At 40.4% G+C, this 20,968-nt stretch overlaps 2 protein-coding genes across 3 annotated transcripts in view; both read left to right on the plus strand.

The window, feature by feature from the left end:
• Nucleotides 1-1,286: 1,286 nt before the first annotated feature.
• Nucleotides 1,287-6,645, plus strand: rrp15 (ribosomal RNA processing 15 homolog). 2 transcript variants are annotated; one of them, XM_026294278.1, is made up of 5 exons: nt 1,287-1,416; nt 2,531-2,823; nt 4,749-4,846; nt 4,933-5,113; nt 5,609-6,645. In XM_026294278.1, exons 1-5 carry the CDS (start codon nt 1,380-1,382, stop codon nt 5,756-5,758), a joined length of 759 nt encoding a protein of 252 aa, XP_026150063.1. In that variant the 5' UTR covers nt 1,287-1,379; the 3' UTR covers nt 5,759-6,645. The 2 variants fall into 2 exon arrangements, with proteins under 2 accessions (XP_026150063.1, XP_026150064.1); XM_026294279.1 differs by lacking the exon at nt 1,287-1,416 and adding an exon at nt 1,454-1,591.
• Nucleotides 6,646-10,677: 4,032 nt separating this feature from the next.
• The window catches only part of tgfb2 (transforming growth factor, beta 2), a 70,414-nt gene continuing 60,123 nt past the window's right edge, over nt 10,678-20,968 (plus strand). Inside the window, exon 1 of the mRNA XM_026294374.1 lies at nt 10,678-11,881. Within this exon, the coding sequence (XP_026150159.1) occupies nt 11,536-11,881 (346 nt within the window). The 5' untranslated portion in view covers nt 10,678-11,535. The remainder of the gene's footprint in view (nt 11,882-20,968) is intronic.

The raw sequence follows: 20,968 nt of genomic DNA on the forward strand, positions 1-20,968 counted from the left end.
CATATTGTTTGATATTTGTTGTTCTGTCATCTGGGTTTCTGTGTTTCAATTTACTTTTACTGTACATCGCCCACTTCCTAGATACTCTACACTTTTGCCTTTATATTTTGGCCCTCTGTTTATGTATTGTTGTTATCGTTGCACTCTATGTATTTCATGCTGTATGCTTCCTTTTTCTCTCTGTAAGGTGACCTTGAGACTTTGAAAGGCGCCATGAAATAAAATGTATTATTAGTATTATTATTATTAACAGGGGATGCGAGGAAGGGTTGTAAGTATCTGGCCTGATGAGACAACCAGAAACAGATGTGTCTAATCAGCCACACAGTTGCACCTCTTGCCAATGATCTCCACTGGAACAGAGGAAGAGAAACAATAAAACATACACGCGCTACACAACCATGTACTCCCACCACCAAAATAATAATGATGATATGGAAGCACATTATGGAGGAATGTCAACTTAAGTGAGATTTTTTAAAAAATAGTTTGAAAAAAGATATTGTTGTGATAGGTCAGGTGATTAACTCAGAAGGCTACCTGATGGATTAAATTCTCATTTCATTTTTTATTAATTACAGAATATAAAATTGTGATGAGAGCCATTACCAGTGGTGTTGTTATATTATATATACAAAATGTACCTTATCCCTCTAATTTATCTTTATTAAATCCGGCTGAAACTTCTTGTGGTAAAACCTCTTTTTTACCATCCGCAAAGAATAATAGTGCTATACACTTCGTATTACAGCAATAAGTCATTTATTTTCCTCATGTCACTTTTTGCTGGAGTAACTCCCTTAGTAACATTCCATGACAAAAGGTTTGGATGATGCCCCATAAATTTCTTTTTAGAAATAAAATTAATAAGGTACTATTTGAAATTATACGTAGATTTTATTGTTATTTTTCTTAAAACAAAATGAAAATAACATTGACATTGTTGTTATACTAAACAGCCTATGGCAAGAGCTGTATTATTTTATTAACAGTAAGATAGTAGCTGATTTTGATTTATCATATGAATATGTGTTGTTCAGATTCTTATACCCTTACAAGGAAAATGTGAAACAAGCTTGCATTGTCAACCTTATGCTGCTCTTAGCGAAGTATCACATTCATACATGTAAATTTGCAAACAAAAACTTTTTTCCTGTTTTTTATAAAGAATGAAAACCTTACCTGCAGACCATTAAATATTGCACTATAAATAGGGCTGTAAAAACTGTCACTATAGTTTATTTTAATTTATTATTTTATGTTCTTTTATTTTAGACACCCCATGGCTCCGTTATATTTACTTTACTTTAAGAGGAAGAAGAGGAACTTTCGCTGTTTGGTACTTTTACTGTACGGTACCATTTCAGTGTAACTCCCCGATGGCTACACCGATGAAAACACGTGTGCAGTTCTATGGTGAGTTTGTTTTGGCTTGGGCCCAATGTGGTTTCCGCGAATTTTAATCTCACAAATAAACGACGCGGAATTTAGCTAGCTGCTATATTTTTGCTGTAGTCTTTTATAGACGTTAATATATGCTCCTCAGCTATCGTAGCATAATCGCTGTTGTTGTTAGCCTGTTCCGTCTTAGGTGAGGACAGCATGTTTTTTTTTATATATATAACGTTACAGATAACGTATGGAAAAAGGTATTTTTCCTTTATTGAAGGGGTTAATATCAATGTGGCTTCCAGTTCAATACATTTGTTCTCTAAGGGGCTATGTTAAATTTGACTAAAAGTAATTTGTTTTATCATTTATATCCTCGGGACACAAATGTGGAACTGTTACCTTTTGAAGGTAACTTACCTTCTTGACTTGAGTGGAACAGCTAAAGCTGATGTAGGAAAAGTTATGTTCTCACGTACATAAGGCCACGTCAGAATTTCCAGAGCAGTTTGAAAAGTCCTGAACTTAAATTTTGATATTTCTCAAAAATTGTGTTTGTGCACAAAACATCTTTGTGACCAAACAAACGTATATAGTATCATTCTTGTCCTGATGACATGGGGTGCCAACCTCATGAATGTGGTCCCTACAAAGGCAAATAACTGCATACATAGTTGCACTGTTTAATTTGATAACCAACTCGGGAAATCGTTTGTAAATTTGTCCAGCTGCAAACAGACCTTGATTTACTTCTATTCGTGAAGTGACCCATTTTAGTCCCAGACACATGTGCGCAGTGCAGAAATCAGAAGTTGCAGTAAACGCACAAACTCGCATTCACTCCTGTGGGCAATTTAGATTAACCAATCAACGTGACATACATGTTTTTGGACTGTGGGAGGGAAATTCAAATTAAAAGGTATTTTGTTGAGTTATGTTGCAAACATTACATTCAATGGGGTTCACCCATAACACATAGCATGTATCCCTTTGATCTAACAAACATGTTGAATTTGTCTCCTTAATCTTTAATTGCTTTTTATCTATTTATTGAGAATTTGACTTTGACATAAGAACCATTAAAAGTAATTGTAAGTAGCAGCCCACTGACTATCTAATCACTAGTATTTGTGTGACTCAGGGGATAGCATGGACCCTCTGTTTGAGGACAACAGTGACGAGAGGGATTTTGAAGGTGGAAGCAGTGTTGAAATATCAGATGATGGAGGACAAAGTGACAGTGGTGGCGATGGAGAGGAGGGTGAAGATAAGGAGGCATATGACAACAACGTCAATGCTGGATGGGCGGAGGCCATGGCAAAGATTCTGGGGAAGCAGACCCCTGAGAGCAAAAGTAGCATCTTGGTGAAGAACAAAGAGCTGGACAAGACGAAAAAGAGAGAAAAGCAGGAACAACTGGAAAAGAAGAAACAGGTAATAATGATGTCCTGAATATGTGACATCCATTTAACCTGATTTCACAATGCTGTTGATGTAAATGACTGATATCATCTCGTCTGAATCTGAGACCTACAGTAATTTGGGCATACAAGTGATTCAAGACCAGCCGGTGTTAAAGCTGAGGCACTTCTCTTCTTGCTTTTAAAGGGCTGAAGATTCTTCCCTTATAATGTCCTTTTAGAACTGGTGGAACAGTTGCCATAATATATTTCTCCTAATATTTAACAGTGCAGCTATGTGTAGCTGTACTCAAAGGGTTGTGCAACAAAATCTTAAGTTAAGGGTACCATCATTTTTGTCCAGGCCATTTTCATTAGTTTTTTGTGGGTTTTTCTTTCTTCATGCAAGGGTACCAACATTTTTTTTCCACAAGTGTATGGTTAGGAATGGGAATAGATAAGATTTTATTGATACCAGTACCATTATTGATTCTGTTATCAGTTTGATTCCTTATCGATTCCTGATCAGTTTTCTGTGTAAAAAAAAAAAAAAAAACATCACTAGAGTCAACTACAAAGGCTGTTGGCATCATCACAGCTGTTTTATCACCTCTTATTCTGAATGCAGTATTCCACAGGTTTCCACCAACATAGGAAAAATACATCCAGTAAATACAGTTAAAATACAACCTATCATTTGTTATATCAATCAAAATAAACTTAGCTCTTTTAAAGTGTGTATTTTTTAATGGTTTGTTTATTAGTTTTATCGTGGATTTTAGGCAATTCTGCACAAGACAGAAAACTTTTTTTTTTCTCTGCATTTGAAAATGCCACCTAACACCCATCCCTCCACCCACGACTTACAATATTGTTGTACTCTTGCTGGTTGAGGACATAGTTTTCCATTGTCCCATGTGTTCCTCCTCCTCCTGTGTGCTTTTTGTGAATAAAGTGTTTCTAGTGCACGGGTGAACATGCCCATATAGACACAAATGTGGTGCAGGACACTACATGCTGCACATGCCACGCTTTGGTAAGCACAGCATTGGAGCTATGTGTAGTGACACTCTTCTTAAATCACCATGAAATGAGAGAATATTTGTGTAAAACTTGATATTTTTTATTTTTTTTTATTTTTTAGTCCATTAAAGATCTGCTAAGCCTACTGCATGGCTCTAATGTTGTTGACACAGAACATTTACCGTCCCTAATGGATGTGCTGTTTGGCTTGGAAGCATTCATGCATTTGTCATATAAAAAGATTTCAACATGTCATGTTCATGTTCAACATGTTGCAGGTGCTTTGAAAATGTTGAGGTACTGACAGGTGCACAACTGTCAGAAAAACATGTCAACATTTATAAGAGGACTTGATAAGCAACGAAGCACATGATTCAGACTGATTGGAAAATTTGGAACTAAACGAACTGGGTCTTGATTCTCATTCCTAGCTATAATCAGGGTAAATGTGGTCCTCAAAAATCCTAAATAGACTTTTACTTATAAAACATCTCAATAGTAAAACATTTATTTAAATTCAGATCAAAGGGGCCTTAATTTTTTTTTTTTGTCACATCACTTCATCATGTTAAATTTTGATGAATTATTTTTTCCAGCATGCATCAGGTATCAGAATCACAAGCATTTCAGCCATGTTTTAATGTTGTGCATTGCACTGCTACATGTTCAGTGTAGCAGTGCTTACTTGTCTATACTGCAAGCATAGTGTGTGCATCAAGCAGTATGTCAAGTGAAGCATATGCAAGACTTGTTTTTGTGTCTGTGTCAGACACTTGGTTCACATGTGCATTGGAAGCGCTTTGTTTACAAAGCAGACAGTTGGAAGAACAGATGTGTAAATTTTGAGCCTTTTTAAATGCCAAAACAATGCAGAAATATATATGAGTACATGAACGGAACTGTATGTGAGGATCTATATGTGCCTATGTTTAACAGGCTGACAAGAGACGTGCATGGGAGATCATGTGCAGGGAGAAACCTGACATAGTGAAGGACCGTGAGACTGAAAGAGCTCTACAGAGAATTGCTACCAGGTTTCTACTCTGTTCTCCATGAGGTTTTAGTTTAACATTGTCTGAACCAAGTGTTTTTCCTGATTATGTCGCATTTTTCTGCTCAGAGGGGTGGTGCAGCTATTCAATGCTGTGAGGAAACACCAGAAAACAGTGGATGACAGGGTGAAGAAAGTAGGTGGCTCAGATAGGAAGAAGGCCAAAATTCTTTCTTCTGTCTCCAAAAAAGATTTCATCAGTGTACTGAGGAGGACAGAGGGAGACACTGACAGAACTGAAAAGAACATTGTGAGTTGTCATGTCTTTTGTTCAATCTGTACTGCTTCATGATGATACGCTTATTGGATACATTTCTGAGAATAGTACTGCTGGAAACACCCATTCACTACTTTACTGTAGAGATGTAATTGTGTATTCCTGTGAGATAACATAAAATGAATTATGAATGAAATTTTAATATATTTAAGTTTATATTTTATATTAATGTATGCAGATGATAAATAGTCCACTATGGGCCTGCAGCTTCACTGTGTTAGTAACTCATGTTTAGCAACCAGAGAGAGAAAAAACTGAATTTACCATTGGCAAACTCTCACTATCGGAATATCACAATTTGACCTTCTCTGACTGTAGACCTGTGATTTCAGTGAATACTCACTTGGTGTCACTGTTGTCTCATGACATGGAGCAGAGCTAGACACTATCTGCGAACCTGTGCACAGTACATGTAGGTGGGAGCGTGTGCTGTGGTGTTACTTGGTGTCCATATATGTGTGTGTGCAGGCTGTTGCAGCAGAAGAGAAACCTGCCTGGAGTGTCCTCAGAGAAGACTTCATGATGGGAACCACCATGAAAGACTGGGACAAAGACAGTGACAGAGAGGATGTTGATGCACCCACAGGACGGGGGGTGGAGGAAAGTGATTCTGATTGACAGCATCCATAATGACTGAACGGACTGTGTAGCGCAGGCTGCAGTGCTTTAAAGGACAGTCTGGGAAACAGGAACAGAAACCCTGACCTGCAGAGAAAAGTTTCATATGTTGGCATCTGCAAATGAATTTATGGGCAGCCTCAGTTAATGAACTGAGAAAAGATGGGTAATATCTGTAAATCTGTTCTTTACACTTTAAACACACAGGACAACAACCTTCAAGTAGTTTGTCACATTATGACATAAGTTGGTGAATATATTGTACATGGAAGGGTTACTCTAGTGACTGCAAGCCATTATGCACTATAAGTGAAAAGAACATGTTGCAACAGCATGCAACAAAGGTATTGATAGTGGAGGAAGTTAAAGAAGCTGCTCACCATGTGTAGTTGGCATCAGTTTGCTGACATTTAGTCTATAAACTGTTTGATGATTTTATGACCTGTAATGGTGTGAACTCTGTAAAAAGACATGTTTTGTACTGCTCAGGTTAAATAATAGCACATTTGTTTTTGACCTACAATGCTCTGCATCCACAAGGTCCAGTCATTTTTTTCGAACAGCAGTTCACTGTAGGTTTTGTTAAACAGGATGAAACAGTGCAGAGTTTGGCAGAACAGTATGTGGGACTGGGTATAAATAAACTACAATTTGTGTGTTCATGGTAAGCAAGGAACATGGCAGCCAGTGCCACACTGATGTGTTTTTAATAGTTTGCTAGCAGACGGTAATTGTTGGTTTGATTATTTAAAGTGAGTTGATTTTAATATGATAGTACATGGAATGCAAAACATGAACACATTATTATATGAATACTTTTTCTGGAGGATTTCCATCCTGCATATAGTGGACTGCTCATGTAAACTAAAGTTGTCACATCAAATATAGAACCTAAAGATTTATTTTTTTTGCAGAGGACCATGTGCTGCAGCTGGTATGTTATCTCTTTACCGTGATCTGGTGATGCTCAGACACTTCTTGACTCTACTCTTGACGACTTGTTTTAATTCTGAGTTTCCTGTATCCCTGGCCAGCCATATATCAGTGGAAATATTTGCATATGGGGTTATCAACATAGGGGAATGATGCCACAGTGCGCCAGGCTGTATGCGTCACAATGAATCCTTATCGCAAAGCAATACTATGGGGCTCATTGAATGTGGAACATGCAGAAAATGCTTGGAACCCCTGGGTTAATTAGTGACTCCACATTGCCCGTAGGTGTGAATGTGAGCTTGAGTGTTTGTCTTTACATGACAGCCCTGTGATAAACTGACAATGACAACAGATGAAATGTGTGGGCATGCCAGTCAGAGGGAAACTGCAAGAATTCAGTTCCATTCAGTTTTATTTGTATAGCGCCAAATCACAATTCAGTTATTTCAAGGCACTTTACAAAACCCAACAAATCCCTTATGAGCAAGAAAACTGCAAGAAAAACAATTTAGGAAGAGAAGTGGTGGCAGCATAGTTCCACAAATAACTTACAAATTCCATGTGAATTTATAAAGTCATACATACAGACAGGTAACAAACAAAAGAAAATAACATCAAGTGTCTTAGTGAGGTGTTAGGCCATATAGCTCTTTCCCTCACTATAAGGTTCAAGCATTTGGGTTTTTAATGTGTCAACTGTCTGTAGCCTTTTCATGCTCATGTTTGTGTCACAGGTGGGGTGCTTGTTTTGAAAGAAGAAGAGGAAATTATAAGTTGCGCAGACTTCCGTGTTAAAAATTGATAGGGGTCCTGGTTCATTTCTGGAACTCTGAGCAGTATGATTTAGGGAAGTGTGTGTGTTAAAGAGGCCTCAGGGGACCTGTGGCTCATTTTTCCCCCTGGGTTGCTGGCCTTGTTAATATCAGTTGTATCATAATATAAATCATGGCCAGATACAAAAAGGTACATCATCATGTGGAGCAGGTGCTAAGAGACATTCAGCCTGAGAGACACTCCCAAAAACTAATTTTGCCTTGTTTCACATCTGTCTGTGTGGGTACTGATTTAATGACACCATCTGGTTTCAAGGGGCAGAGAGTGGCTGTCAGGACTGATGCATATCTAGCTTTGGTCAGGTAGAGCATGGAGGGCCGGCACTAAATCACGGAAAATAATGAAAAAGAGGCTTTTTTTTTTTTTTTTAAGAACATAAGTCAAGCTGGCACACAGCTGGATTTCGTGGGAGTGTGCAGAAAAGACAAGGATGGAGGAGCACATGCTAACATCTTACACCATCCAGCCAGCCAACAGGTGAACAGAGTACACATCCTGATTGATGAACTTCACTGATTTGCCACTGTCATGCATATTCTAAAATTAACAGGTCAAACCTACATATAGTGTTGTCCAATTATATCATGTCCAATAAGCTATTCTTGTACACAGGTAATCGTGGTTCTCACTGGGAGAGTTGATTCTGTTCCAACATTTACTACAACTAATGAGCTTTCATCCCGATATTAAAGATTGAACTCTGTGCATTTGTTAGAAGTTCTGTCTTAAAACCAGAATGATCCAATGGAAAGCCTTGAACAGCAAAATTATTTGAACTATCAATATCTACTGCTCTTCATTGTCATTTTATTCTCAACCCTGTTGTCCTTGTCAGCATCCTGTAATAAGTTACTGAGAATTTGACCTTTTTCCAGTAGTCAGATTGGTCAGTGGTCAGACAGACAAATGGTGCATTCACCATCATCTTTCACTAAAAAATCGTTTGTGAGGGCACTTCATTCCAGACTGTCACTTAGAGGTTCTCTAGGGCACTTTCTGATTTACCCATAACTGAGACAGTCATTACAAATGTTCGTGTGGGACAAAGTTGTGTGGGGGCAGCTCAGAGGCCAGTTTTGCATTACCCCCTCTATAGATTATCCAGCCTACAACCAATAACCGTTCCTCCTGACATTAGATTTGGTTATATTTTGTAACTTTAAACAATATAGAAACATTGAAGTTTCTATTTTACTTTCAGGACATGACTTGAGTGACACCTCTCAACCCTAAAGAGATGTTCAGAGACTTTCCAGGAGACTACAGTGCAAAGGACCTGCATTTTCTTTACACTGTGTGGCAACACATTTGTGGACACAACTCATTCATGACCACATTGTGTCTAATATGATAAAATGATGAGTCTAGCCTTCTTGCCCGAGTTGGGTGCCAATCAGCTCATTAACAGCCCTGTGAAGAGGCCACCTGAACACACGGTTGTTGTCAGCTCAGCATGTCCAAATATATTCTTTGGGTTCCATATAAGACACAATTCCCCAACCATTAAAAACACAATTCTTTTAAGTGTGATGTTTTCCGCCTTTAATTGGCCATTATTTAGTGTCATAACTCAGGAACAGATGGGGAAATTGTGACCACAATTTTAAATCTAATTTTACAACTTTTTAAAAAATTTTTACTTAAAAACTAAAAAGTAACGTATATATTGCCAACATTAGGAACATCCTGTCTCAAAATGATGCGGAAAAACTAGTCCATGCATTTGTTACCTCAAGGCTAGATTACTGTAACTCATTACTATCTGGATATCCCAGTAACTCCATAAAAAGCCTCCAGTTAATCCAGAATGCTGCAGCCAGAGTCCTGACAGGAACTAGCAGGAGAGATCATATTTCTCCTATATTAGCTTCTCTTCATTGGCTCCCTGTAAAATCCAGAATAGAATTTAAAATCTTTCTCCTCACATACAAATCCCTTCATGATCAAGCTCCTTCATACCTCAAAGACCTCATAGTACCATATTATCCCAATAGAGCACTTTGCTCTCAGAGTGCAGGTCTACTTGTGGTTCCCAGAGTTTCCAAAAGTAGAATGGGAGGCAGAACCTTTAGCTATCAAGCTTCTGTACTGTGGAACCATCTCCCATTCTGGGTTCAGGAGGCAGACACGCTCTGTATTTTTAAGGCTAGACTTAAAACCTTCCTTTTTTGACAAAGCTTATAGTTAGGATTGGTTCACCATGCCTTAGTTATATTGCTATAGGCCTAGACTGCCCGAGGACTCTCCATCGGTGCACTGAGCTCCCCTATCCTACCCTAACCCTCCCTTCCCCTCTTCTACTCTCCTCTCCTCCCCCCTCACATGTATATCCACCGTTAAATGTCACTAACTTTGTGCTCTCTCCCTCTCTCTCTGTACCTTCTGCAGGTGTCCCTGGTCCTGGAGCTGTATATTGCTGATGCCCCACCAACCTGAAGTGTCTATTTGTTGTTTATTGTTGTTCTTTTCTCTCTCCTCTATCCACTCACCCCAACCAGTTCTGCAGTAGGTTTCTTCTGTTAAAGGGAGTTTTTCCTCTCCACTATCACAAAGTGCTTGCTCATAAGGGATTTGGGTTTTTTGTTTTTTGTAAAGTACCTTGAGATGATTGTATTGTATTGTGATTTGGCGCTATACAAATAAAACTGAATTGAATTGAAAAGTAGCCTACACCATCTTTGTTTATTAAAAACTACCACTTGACTGGCTTGTAGAGGCATATAACTGTGAGGCAGTTGACTTAATATTTTGTGTCCTTTAACGTTTATATGATGGATGCTGTGTTGAATGTTTTGTTCATCTCGTTAGCAATATTGGCTGACTAAATACATTTTCTTTACATCAGCTGTTGTGAAGTTAACTCATTCACACTTACAGTGACAGCGTAATTAAACTGCACTTTTCCACTTATAACAAACCTGTAACAGAATACACATTCAACACACAAAAACAACGAACGATCATTTTTATTATACAATAATTAGAGTTTAAACAGTATCAGGAGGGAGAAATGCTTTCGAAGCCTGGCCCTAACTGGCTTTAGGACCCTGAGCCGCGACGCACCGTGGGCCAATGGGCCATTAGCCGTTGCAGCGCCAATGGGCACAGCGAGCACTTCTATTTACAATAAATCGTCTTGCACCGTGAATTTGAAGGAATACCCTGTCCCTACAGTGATGGCCACATCCACGGTTTGATGCAGGTGGAGGGGGAGGCACGTGGTAATTTACTCTCTTATAAATCTCTTGTAAGCAGTTACTACTGTCTGCTTGGCACGCGTAAAAGAAGAGCCGTTCCCTAACTAGATGGGGTGAGGGGAGAAGCGTAAAGCGCTCTTCAATAGTACCGAAGGCAAGTCCGACCTTACTTTTTTTCTGTCGAGTTAAAGGAAAACTTTTTCATCCTGAAATCGCAACATTGTGTAGACCTTTGATGTCGACTTAACGCAACAGGCAACTGGAAAAGTTCGCACCTTGCGTCCACATAACACTAGGGCCGTGTTTTAGTTTTGAAGTTGTGAGCTGCCTGTAGAATAAGCAGATATGAATCACATCGAGGCACTGGTTGTTCGGTGAAGTAGGTTTAGAGTAGCGATACGTGAAGGTGTGCTCAGTTCCGCAGGCTAGAGGACTGTGCGACCCTCCGACGATAACCCCTCCTTTGTTTTCATCCAAATATTTCGAATCTATTTGATGGTTGCATGTCCAGTTCTGCCAACACTGAGCTGCATCTTTACGCACTCTCCCTGAGTTCACCTTCAGGAAAATCTCCTCGAATAACGGGTCTCTTTGTGTGTTCACAGTTGAATGGATTTTCAGGTACTCTGTACTGAAACTGGGGAATCAGAACCATACAATTTTTAAATAACAGGTCGGGGCATCTTGGCTCCTATGCTTAAATGCATTGCAGTCTGATTTTTGCCACAAATCTGCTTGGCGATATTTAAATTGCCTCAGTGAATTTTTTTTATTATTTTTTTTATTTTTTGGAAGACATTGGAGGAGAAGATGAACCTGTGTATTGTCAGTCTTCTCCTCACATTGGATTTAGCCACCGTGGCACTGAGTTTGTCCACATGCAGCACGCTGGACATGTATCAGTTCAAGAAAAAACGCATAGAAGCAATCCGAGGCCAGATCTTGAGCAAGCTGAAGCTCACCAGCCCACCTGAGAACTTCCCGGAACCTGAGGAGGTGTCCCGGGACATTGTCGCCATTTACAACAGCACCCGAGACCTCCTTCAGGAGAAGGCGAACGATCGGGCGGCCACGTGCGAGCGGCAGAGGAGTGAGGAGGAGTATTATGCCAAGGAGGTGCACAAGATCGACATGCAACCCCTTTACCCATCGGAGAGTAAGTATAGGTTTTGTGTGTTTGTTTCTGCGAGTTTGTTGACCTGAGCAAAGTGTGTGTGCACGCACATATGCACATCACTGATGTTTCTGGAATATGAAGTATAAAAGTCCTAAATGGCTTTAGTGCGTGGCGTGTTTGCGACTGTGAAAATCCATCCCATCATGCACAGCTGGATGAATGTAGGAGCCAGATGGAGATGGGGATTGGAATTGGACTCTAGGTTTAAGACATCAGCAGCTTCTCCTGTGCAGCAGAGTGCAGGGCCTTCAGCAGAGCACAATATAATCCTGCTGCTGAACCTTAACTACTTTAAAACTCACATTTGTTCAGTGACATCACTTTGACATCACCTACATATAGGCGAGGGCTGGGCTGTGTAATGGGAGCACAGTTACCTTGATCATGGCCAGAATAATCAGTAAGGAGGACCCAGGGCAAAGTAGTCTTATTGGGTTGCGACATAATGACCTTGATGAAGGAGGATTAAACAAATTTTGTTTCACTTATGTGCAGCTAATACACTGACCACAGACAGAGTGTGTGTGTTTGTGTACAAGTTCAGATGTTCCTGGGATCTTTTGGAGCTACTATCACTACTACCATGATGAAATGTATCACATTTTTGTCAACAAATGGAATTAAATGCTAATTAAAAACACAGATCAAAGTGCCAATAAAATCAAGCAATCACATCAATAACACTTACCTTACACACATATTGAAGGAATTGAGAAATATTCTAATACAAAGCCTGTTGCATAGCCCTTAATAAAAAAGTGTCTTACATTCAGTAATGTTGTCTGAAGTAATAGGAAGTGGCAACAAAACAGCAAGGACAAAATCCAAAAACATGTAGACAGCAAACCTCGCAAACATTTGCAAGAAGATAATATATAGATGTCAGAATAGCGGCATCATGACAGTAATTACTGGCAAAGAAAAGTTGATTTTCTGAGTATGCTGTATTGTGACCAGTTGCACACAGACCACAATGACACCGAATTTGTCCTCCAACTAAATTTAAGGAAGGCTCCTGGTGTTATGACTTTTCAACATCATATTATATAAAGTCAACCCAAGTTACCTAAACAATATTTCTTGCCAACTTTAACACAATTTGCTTTTTCCTTCTTCCAGAGGTTGTAGTGGAACATTTCTTTTCTTCTTCCTATTGTTTTGAATATTGAACTGTTATGTGGAATTCAACAATAATTTGGAAAATTTACTTTATGTGTAAAATTGGTGCAGTATGCCTTTATTCATTGGTGTCCCCTTATAGTGAAGATCATTAAAACGATGTTACAGGAGTTTGTTTGTAATATAGTGGAGTTTTGCACAATTATGTCCAGGCTAAAGGAAGTAAAATGCATGCTGATACCTCAAATGATTTAACAGATGGTGACAGTTCATGTCAACTCCAGTTCTCGAGGGCCACTGCCCTGCTTGTTTTTCAACTTTCCCTACCCTATTCACTATGGATTACCTACAGTGGGTACGGAAAGTATTCAGACCCCTTTAAATTTTTCACTCTTTGTGTCATTGCAGCCATTTGCCAAAATCAAAAAGTTCATTTTATTTCTCATTAATGTACACTCAGCACCCCATCTTGACAGAAAAAAACAGAAATGTAGAAATTTTTGCAAATTTATTAAAAAAGAAAAACTGAAATATCACATGGTCATAAGTATTCAGACCCTTTGCAGTGACACTCATATTTAACTCACATGCTGTCCATTTCTTCTGATCCTCCTTGAGATGGTTCTGCTCCTTCATTGGAGTCCAGCTGTGTTTAATTAAACTGATTGGACTCGATTAGGAAAGGCACACACCTGTCTATATAAGACCTTACAGCTTACAGCTTACAGTGCATGTCAGAGCAAATGAGAATCATGAGGTCGAAGGAACTGCCCAAGGAGCTCAGAGACAGAATTGTGGCAAGGCACAGATCTGGCCAAGGTTACAAAATAATTTCTGCAGCACTCAAGGTTCCTAAGAGCACAGTGGCCTCCATAATCCTCAAATGGAAAAAGTTTGGGACGACCAGAACTCTTCCTAGACCTGGCCGTCTAGCCAAACTGAGCAATCATGGGAGAAGAGCCTTGGTGAGAGGGGTAAAGAAGAACCCAAAGATCACTGTGGCTGAGCTCCAGAGATGCAGTAGGGAGATGGGAGAAAGTTCCACAAAGTCAACTATCACTGCAGCCCTCCACCAGTCAGGGCTTTATGGCAGAGTGGCCCGATGGAAGCCTCTCCACAGTGCAAGACACATGAAAGCCCGCATAGAGTTTGCCAAAAAACACATGAAGGACTCCCAGACCATGAGAAATAAGATTCTCTGGTCTGATGAGACCAAGATTGAACTTTTTGCCGTTAATTCTAAGTGGTATGTGTGGAGAAAACCAGGCACTGCTCATCTTCTGCCCAATACAGTCCCTACAGTGAAACATGGTGGTGGGTGCATCATGTTGTGGGGGTGTTTTTCAGCTGCAGGGACAGGACGACTGGTTGCAATTGAAGGAAGGATGAATTCGGCCAACTACAGATATATCCTGGAAGAAAACCTCTTCCAGAGTGCTCAGGACCTCAGACTGGGCCGAAGGTTCACCTTTCAACAGGACAATGACCCTAAGCATACAGCTAAAATAACAAAGGAGTGGCTTCGGAACAACTCTGTGACCATTCTTGACTGGCCCAGCCAGAGCCCTGACCTAAACCCAATTGAGCATCTCTGGAGAGACCTGAAAATGGCTGTCCACCAACGTTCACCATCCAACCTGACAGAACTGGAGAGGATCTGCAAGGAAGAATGGCAGAGGATCCCCAAATCCAGGTGTGAAAAACTTGTTGCATCATTTCCAAGAAGACTCATGGCTGTACTAGCTCAAAAGGGTGCTTCTACTCAATACTGAGCACAGGGTCTGAATACTTATGACCATGTGATATTTCAGTTTTTCTTTTTTAATAAATTTGCAAACATTTCTACATTTCAGTTTTTTTTCTGTCAAGATGGGGTGCTGAGTGTACATTAATGAGAAATAAAATGAACTTTTTTGATTTTGGCAAATGGCTGCAATGACACAAAGAGTGAAAAATTTAAAGGGGTCTGAATACTTTCCGTACCCACTGTAGATCAGGTGTGAGCAGCCAGTCAGAAGCATGTGTGGATGAGGTGCAATGCTTTGCTAAAACCATGAGCTGTATTTCTTCCCTTACAACATACACTTTGCTATTGGATTTGAAAAGGAAGTCATTTGTGTGATGATCCTCAGTGCAGAAAGTGTGGATGCACTTCTCTGTCAAAAGCCTCTGTGCTGAATCCACCATCTTCAGTGGAGCTGACGTTGACCTTTGTCCTCCCATGTTGAGAAGGTGAATTTCTGCTTCTCAGATCAAAGGAACATCAGAAAAAAGACATGCATGTAGAAACAAAATAAACAGCAGCAGAGCCATTCACTCAATACAATATGGTTCTCCCATTCACATCATAAATGATGCACATGAACTGAAGCAAAAACAAATTAGCATGGCATTTTGTATGGCCCTGAGGTGTATTTTGTGTTAAATGTTATCCTTGGCCCTACCGCTTGTATAAATACCTTAAATATGAATAGATCAGGCCCAATGCCAAATGCAGTCAGGAAAACATTTACAGGATATAAATAATACTGGGTCAACACACAGGGAAGAAAGAGGGTAGAATTGATTCCCTATTCATGCAACTGGTGATATTGGCCAGGTCCTCAAATCTGGAGGCACATGCTGACAGCGGAGAGATCAAACAGTTAGCCTTTCAGCTGATAGACTATATTTATTTAGTCTCTTTCACTTGACGTGTCAGTGTGAGTTGCTGGGCAAGTCAATATCTCACTTACACATACAGAGTAGCAGCCTTATTTGGCTGGGTGCCATGAGGTCCTCAGAGGCACTGGAAGCGTTACAAAAATGCTGGGCAGCAGAGTGAGGAAGGGGGAAGGTGGGGAGGGTGAGGGGATGTGGGGGTGTATAAGGTAGGGTTTGGAAACACTGTCCTAGGTCTCACACTCATCTATTTAAATACAGCTGTGAGGCTCACCCTACCTGCAACTTTCAGAGAGAGTGGGAAAAGGGAGACTCCTTAGAGAGCCACCCCCTCACACTGATCATATTCCTTAGTTTGTCAGTCTATTGGCATTTATCTGCACATGCCCACAATAGCCTTGGGTGCTCAATCACAGGTTCCAGTTTTACACTCCTCATAGTAGGGTTTGTCAGGCCACAGTAAACCATTGTCAGAGTGAGGTCATCAGGGTTATTTCTAAGGACGTAAACAAGGACATTTATTATTTTAGGGTCAACATAATGAAGTCGTGATGTTGTGATATTCGGTATAATGAACTTATAGGCAAACAATCCTGCACACCTGGAGTATACATTTCTATAGGCTCTTTCTTCTTGACATTTGACAACTGAACACCAGTGATTTAGTGTCAGGTACTGAGGTTGAGTTTAAGCTATATTATATTTTGTAATGCTGAATTTATTTGCCATTCACTTGAGACATCAGATGTTTGCTTTCGTGCAGGATGTGTTGCCCAGTATATTTTGTTCAAAGTAATCTTCATACTCCAGCAGATGCTGTGACACTTCTGATCTTGCCACAGCAGAAAATGTCAATGTAGCAGAGTAGCATTTTTGTGTGATGTGCAGAGATTAGAAGTGCAACAGTGTGATAAAATAGGTCTGGCCTTGAAGGCCAACAGGCTGCTCATCATGGCTGAACACATACCACATTGCCCCTCTCTGTCACCGATAACACCCAATGTGGTGTTTTTCCTGTTTTCCAGTTTAACTTTTATGTTTTCATTAGACAGCTTCTTCTCCAGCTAGTGACTTCCGAAACAGCTCAGACTGTCTTGCTCCAGTTCCTCCCATGAGAATAGTATCCACAGGTGGCTGCCAACAGGCAGAACCCACTTGGGGCTGTTTCTGCCTCACAGTTTGTCTCTTCCAGCACTTTCCAGTCGCCCTCTCCTGCTACCAATTTTTCTACAGTGGAAGGTGGTTGCCAAGCAAGACTCATTAGGCTCTGCTTCTGCTGTTGGTTGCTGCTGGTCACTTTTCTAATAGGCATAAACTCAGCTATACCATACAGCCACACATTTACCCACACACACGTGCACACGCACCAGATGGTGCACCCTCACAGCTAGGGCTGTGGAATTAATCGAATTTCATTTTCGATTTTAGGTCTCAACAATCACAAAAACTATGTAATCGAGAAAAAATGATTATTTCGTTTTTCAAGTTATTCTGGCCTATGTTCTTAATGATGCGTATGCGTACTTTCGCCCCTCTGGAAGCCAGAACTCTCTCAGCCTATACTGTTGGCGAAACAAGTCACGTATGTGGTATCTGGTGGTATTTAAAAGTCAGCACGAGTGAAGATGAAGGAAAGAGAGCAGCCACAGAAATCTCTGCTCAACAAAAGAGGTAGAAGCAATTCCGTTGTTTGGGAACAGTTTGAATTTGAAAAAGCGGACGTGAATCAAAAACATATTATGTGCAAGATTTGCTACGAGGTGGTATCAGCACTGCTTGGTAACACCACAAATTTTTTTAATCATCTGAAATTTAAACATGGATCAACATATGAGAAACTAATAAAGAAACAAAAAGAACAAGCAACCCCCACAACATCCTTCGCTACACAGTCATCAATTAAATACACACTCTTCAGTGCAATGCTGGAGAGTATAAATAGCATATTATTTGTTTTAAGGAGAATTCATTGTTTTGTTGAATACATGCAACATATTTCCAAAGTCAATAGTAATCGAGTAATGGTGTAAAATAATCTTGATTTCAATAATGACCAAAATAATTGTGATTATTTTTTCCATAATTGAGCAGCCCTACTCACAGCCCTTACCTCCACACCCAGTCCTTCCCAGCCAATTGTTTGTCTTCTTGTCATGTGTCGGGGTTATAATTAGCTAAATTCGGACCAATGATTGCGCCCACTGTGGTACTCAGGTGAAAACAGGGACTTTATTAGAACACAAAAGCAGAAAACAGGAACACAGGAAACTGGGGAACACCAGGACACGGGAATCTTAACAAAGCACATGAACTACGGGGACAGGACATAAACATGGATGCAGGGGAGACAGAACATGAACTCCGGGGACAAGGCAGGAAGGTTTGGGTCACACACACTCAGGGAGATGCACCAGACTCACAGGGAAATATGAACATGGAAATACAGGGTTAACAGGGCATGAGGGTCTGGGTCACACACACTAGGGACTCACCAGACCACACAGGGAACATGAATAGGAATACAGGGTTAACAGGGCATGAGGGTCTGGGTCACACACACTAGGGACTGTGGCTAAGCAGGGAGTACATAAACCAAAGGAACAAAACAAGACACAGGTGAAAACAATAATTGGGGCAAAGTAAAGAGAACAGAATAAAACAAAAACCAGTTCCTGTCATGATCCTTCAAAGTAAAAGAAACAGGAAGTCACAGAAATGCGGATCATGACACTTTTATGATATGCAATATTTGACTTGCCCTACAAACCACACACAAACATTAGAGCACAAATCCAGCATCAGTGTATCTGAGAGTGACGGGGTGCCTGTTGCTATGCATCGGTCAGTTTATGAAACTTTTATACAAAGAAAGTCTGTTTGTTACAGGGAGTGAACATGATGAGCCAAAGATTTACTACTTATTTACAAAGCAAAGGGGGGCCCATTGGTGATCTCTGCCTTGATTGCCATTTATGCATTATCTACTGCTTATCCTTCCAAGGTCATGGGGATCTGGACCAATCCCAGCTGACTTTTGCCCTGACAGATTACCAGTCTGTCACAGGATGGACAACTAGAGACAAAGACTCGCACTCACATTCACATTCACATTCACACCTACAGGCAATTTAGAGTCACCAATTAACCTAAGCCCAAACTGCATGTCTGTGGGAGTAATTAAATCACACCGGTTCATAATTCACCACATTACACACTTTGAACCAGTTTTAAAGAGCATTTGTGTTGGCAAAATAGCAAAAACATTTGCAACAGTTCAAGATACTGGTGTGAACACTTATATATGGAAACAGAAAATAGTGCTGTAATGGTGCAGAGTGAACTCTTGTCTATTCAGGTATACATAACATGTAATATGTTGCCAAAAGGGTACAGGACACAAAGTCCTGTTTGGCACAACTTTCAGGTCAGCCTTTTATCAAGTCTTCAAAGAGTCTATGGGAAGGATGTATAATTTTTAATGGGATGTAGAAACTCTGAAAGGAATATATAGGTTAGGGTTATATTCCGCAGTGGCAAATTAAGTATATATTCCGCATTGGCAAATTAAGAATATGAGGAAGGTCATCTTTCTTACATTTACCCGGAGCACACACAATGATATCTCTGAATGGAAATTGAGATCAGGCGTGAACTCTCTTCACATGACGTTAGACAACATCTATTGCCCCTCCTAAGAGGACATCCTCACTTCTGCTGGTCAGTAAAATCATGGAGTTCAGAGCAGCTGCCACAGATATGAATGGATAACGACCACTGTGGATCTTTTCACTCACTCAACCAAAGGTTCTAAATTCTTCTAATTTTCTAAGTGATGATAATTGTAGTTTTGCTGTACGGGGCTATGGTAAATAGTAATTTGTTTTATATAATACTTTTTTACACTTTTACACTTATGTGCACTCAAAGCACTTTACACTATTTACCATTCATACACACAATCCCATTCACTCACACACCAATGCCAGTGCTGCCATGCAAGGTGCTATCCTGACTATCACGCAATCCTTCACACACTCATATACCAATGGAAGAGCCACTAAGAGCAATTTGGGGTTCAGTGTATTGCCCAAGGACATCTCAGAATGTGGACTAAGAAACCTGACGATTGAAACACCAACACTTTGGTTAGCAGATGACCTGCTCTACCTCCTGAACCACAGTTCAATTCAATTCAGTTCAATTTTATTTGTATAGCGCCAAATCACAATACAAATCATCTCAAGGCACTTTACAAAAACAAAAAACCCAACAAATCCCTTATGAGCAAGCACTTGGCGACAGTGGAGAGGAAAAACTCCCTTTAACGGAAGAAAAAACCTCCAGCAGAACCGAGCTCAGTTTGGGCGGCCATCTGCCTCGACAGGTTGGGATGAGTGGATAGAGGAAAGAGAAAAGTACAGCAACAATAAACAACAAATAGACACTGAAGGCCGGTGGGGCCAGTAACTGCACATCAGCGATATACAGCTCCAGGACCGGGGACACCTGCAGAAGGTACAGAGAGAGAGAGAGAGAAAGAGAGGGAGAGAGCACAAACTAGGGGAGAGAGAGCACAAGGTTAGTGACATGCAATGGTGGAATATACATGTGAGGGGGGAGGGGAGGAGAGGAAGAGAAGGGAAGGGAGTGTTAGGGTTAGGGTAGGGGAGCTCAGTGCACCTATGGTCCTCAGGCAGTCTAGGCCTATAGCAGCATAACTAAGGGATGGTTCAGGGTTACTATATGCTTTGTCAAAGAGGAAGGTTTTAAGTCTAGCCTTAAAAGTACAGAGTGTCTGCCTCCTGAACCCAGACATGGGAGCTGCCTTCCATTCTACTTTTGGAAACTCTGGGAACCACAAGTAGACCTGCACTCTGAGAGTGAAGTGGTCTATTGGGATAATATGGTACTATGAGGTCTTTAAGGTATGAAGGAGCTTGATCATGAAGGGATTTGTATGTGAGAAGAAGGATTTTAAATTCTATTCTGTATTTTACAGGGACCCAATGAAGAGAAGCTAATATAGGAGAAATATGATCTCTCTTGCTAGTTCCTGTCAGGACTCTGGCTGCGGCATTCTGGATTAACTGGAGGTTTTTTATGGCGATAATGGGACATCCAGATAGTAATGAGTTTAAGTAATCTAGCCTTGAGGTAACAAATGCATGGACTAGTTTTTCCGCATCATTTTGAGACAGGATGTTCCTAATTTTGGAAATGTTGCGCAGGTGAAAGAAGGCAGTTCTAGAGATTTGTTTTATATGTGAGTTAAAGGACATGTCCTGG

The sequence above is a fragment of the Mastacembelus armatus genome, chromosome 16 (genome assembly GCF_900324485.2).
Source record: "Mastacembelus armatus chromosome 16, fMasArm1.2, whole genome shotgun sequence".
NCBI classification, from domain to species: domain Eukaryota; kingdom Metazoa; phylum Chordata; class Actinopteri; order Synbranchiformes; family Mastacembelidae; genus Mastacembelus; species Mastacembelus armatus.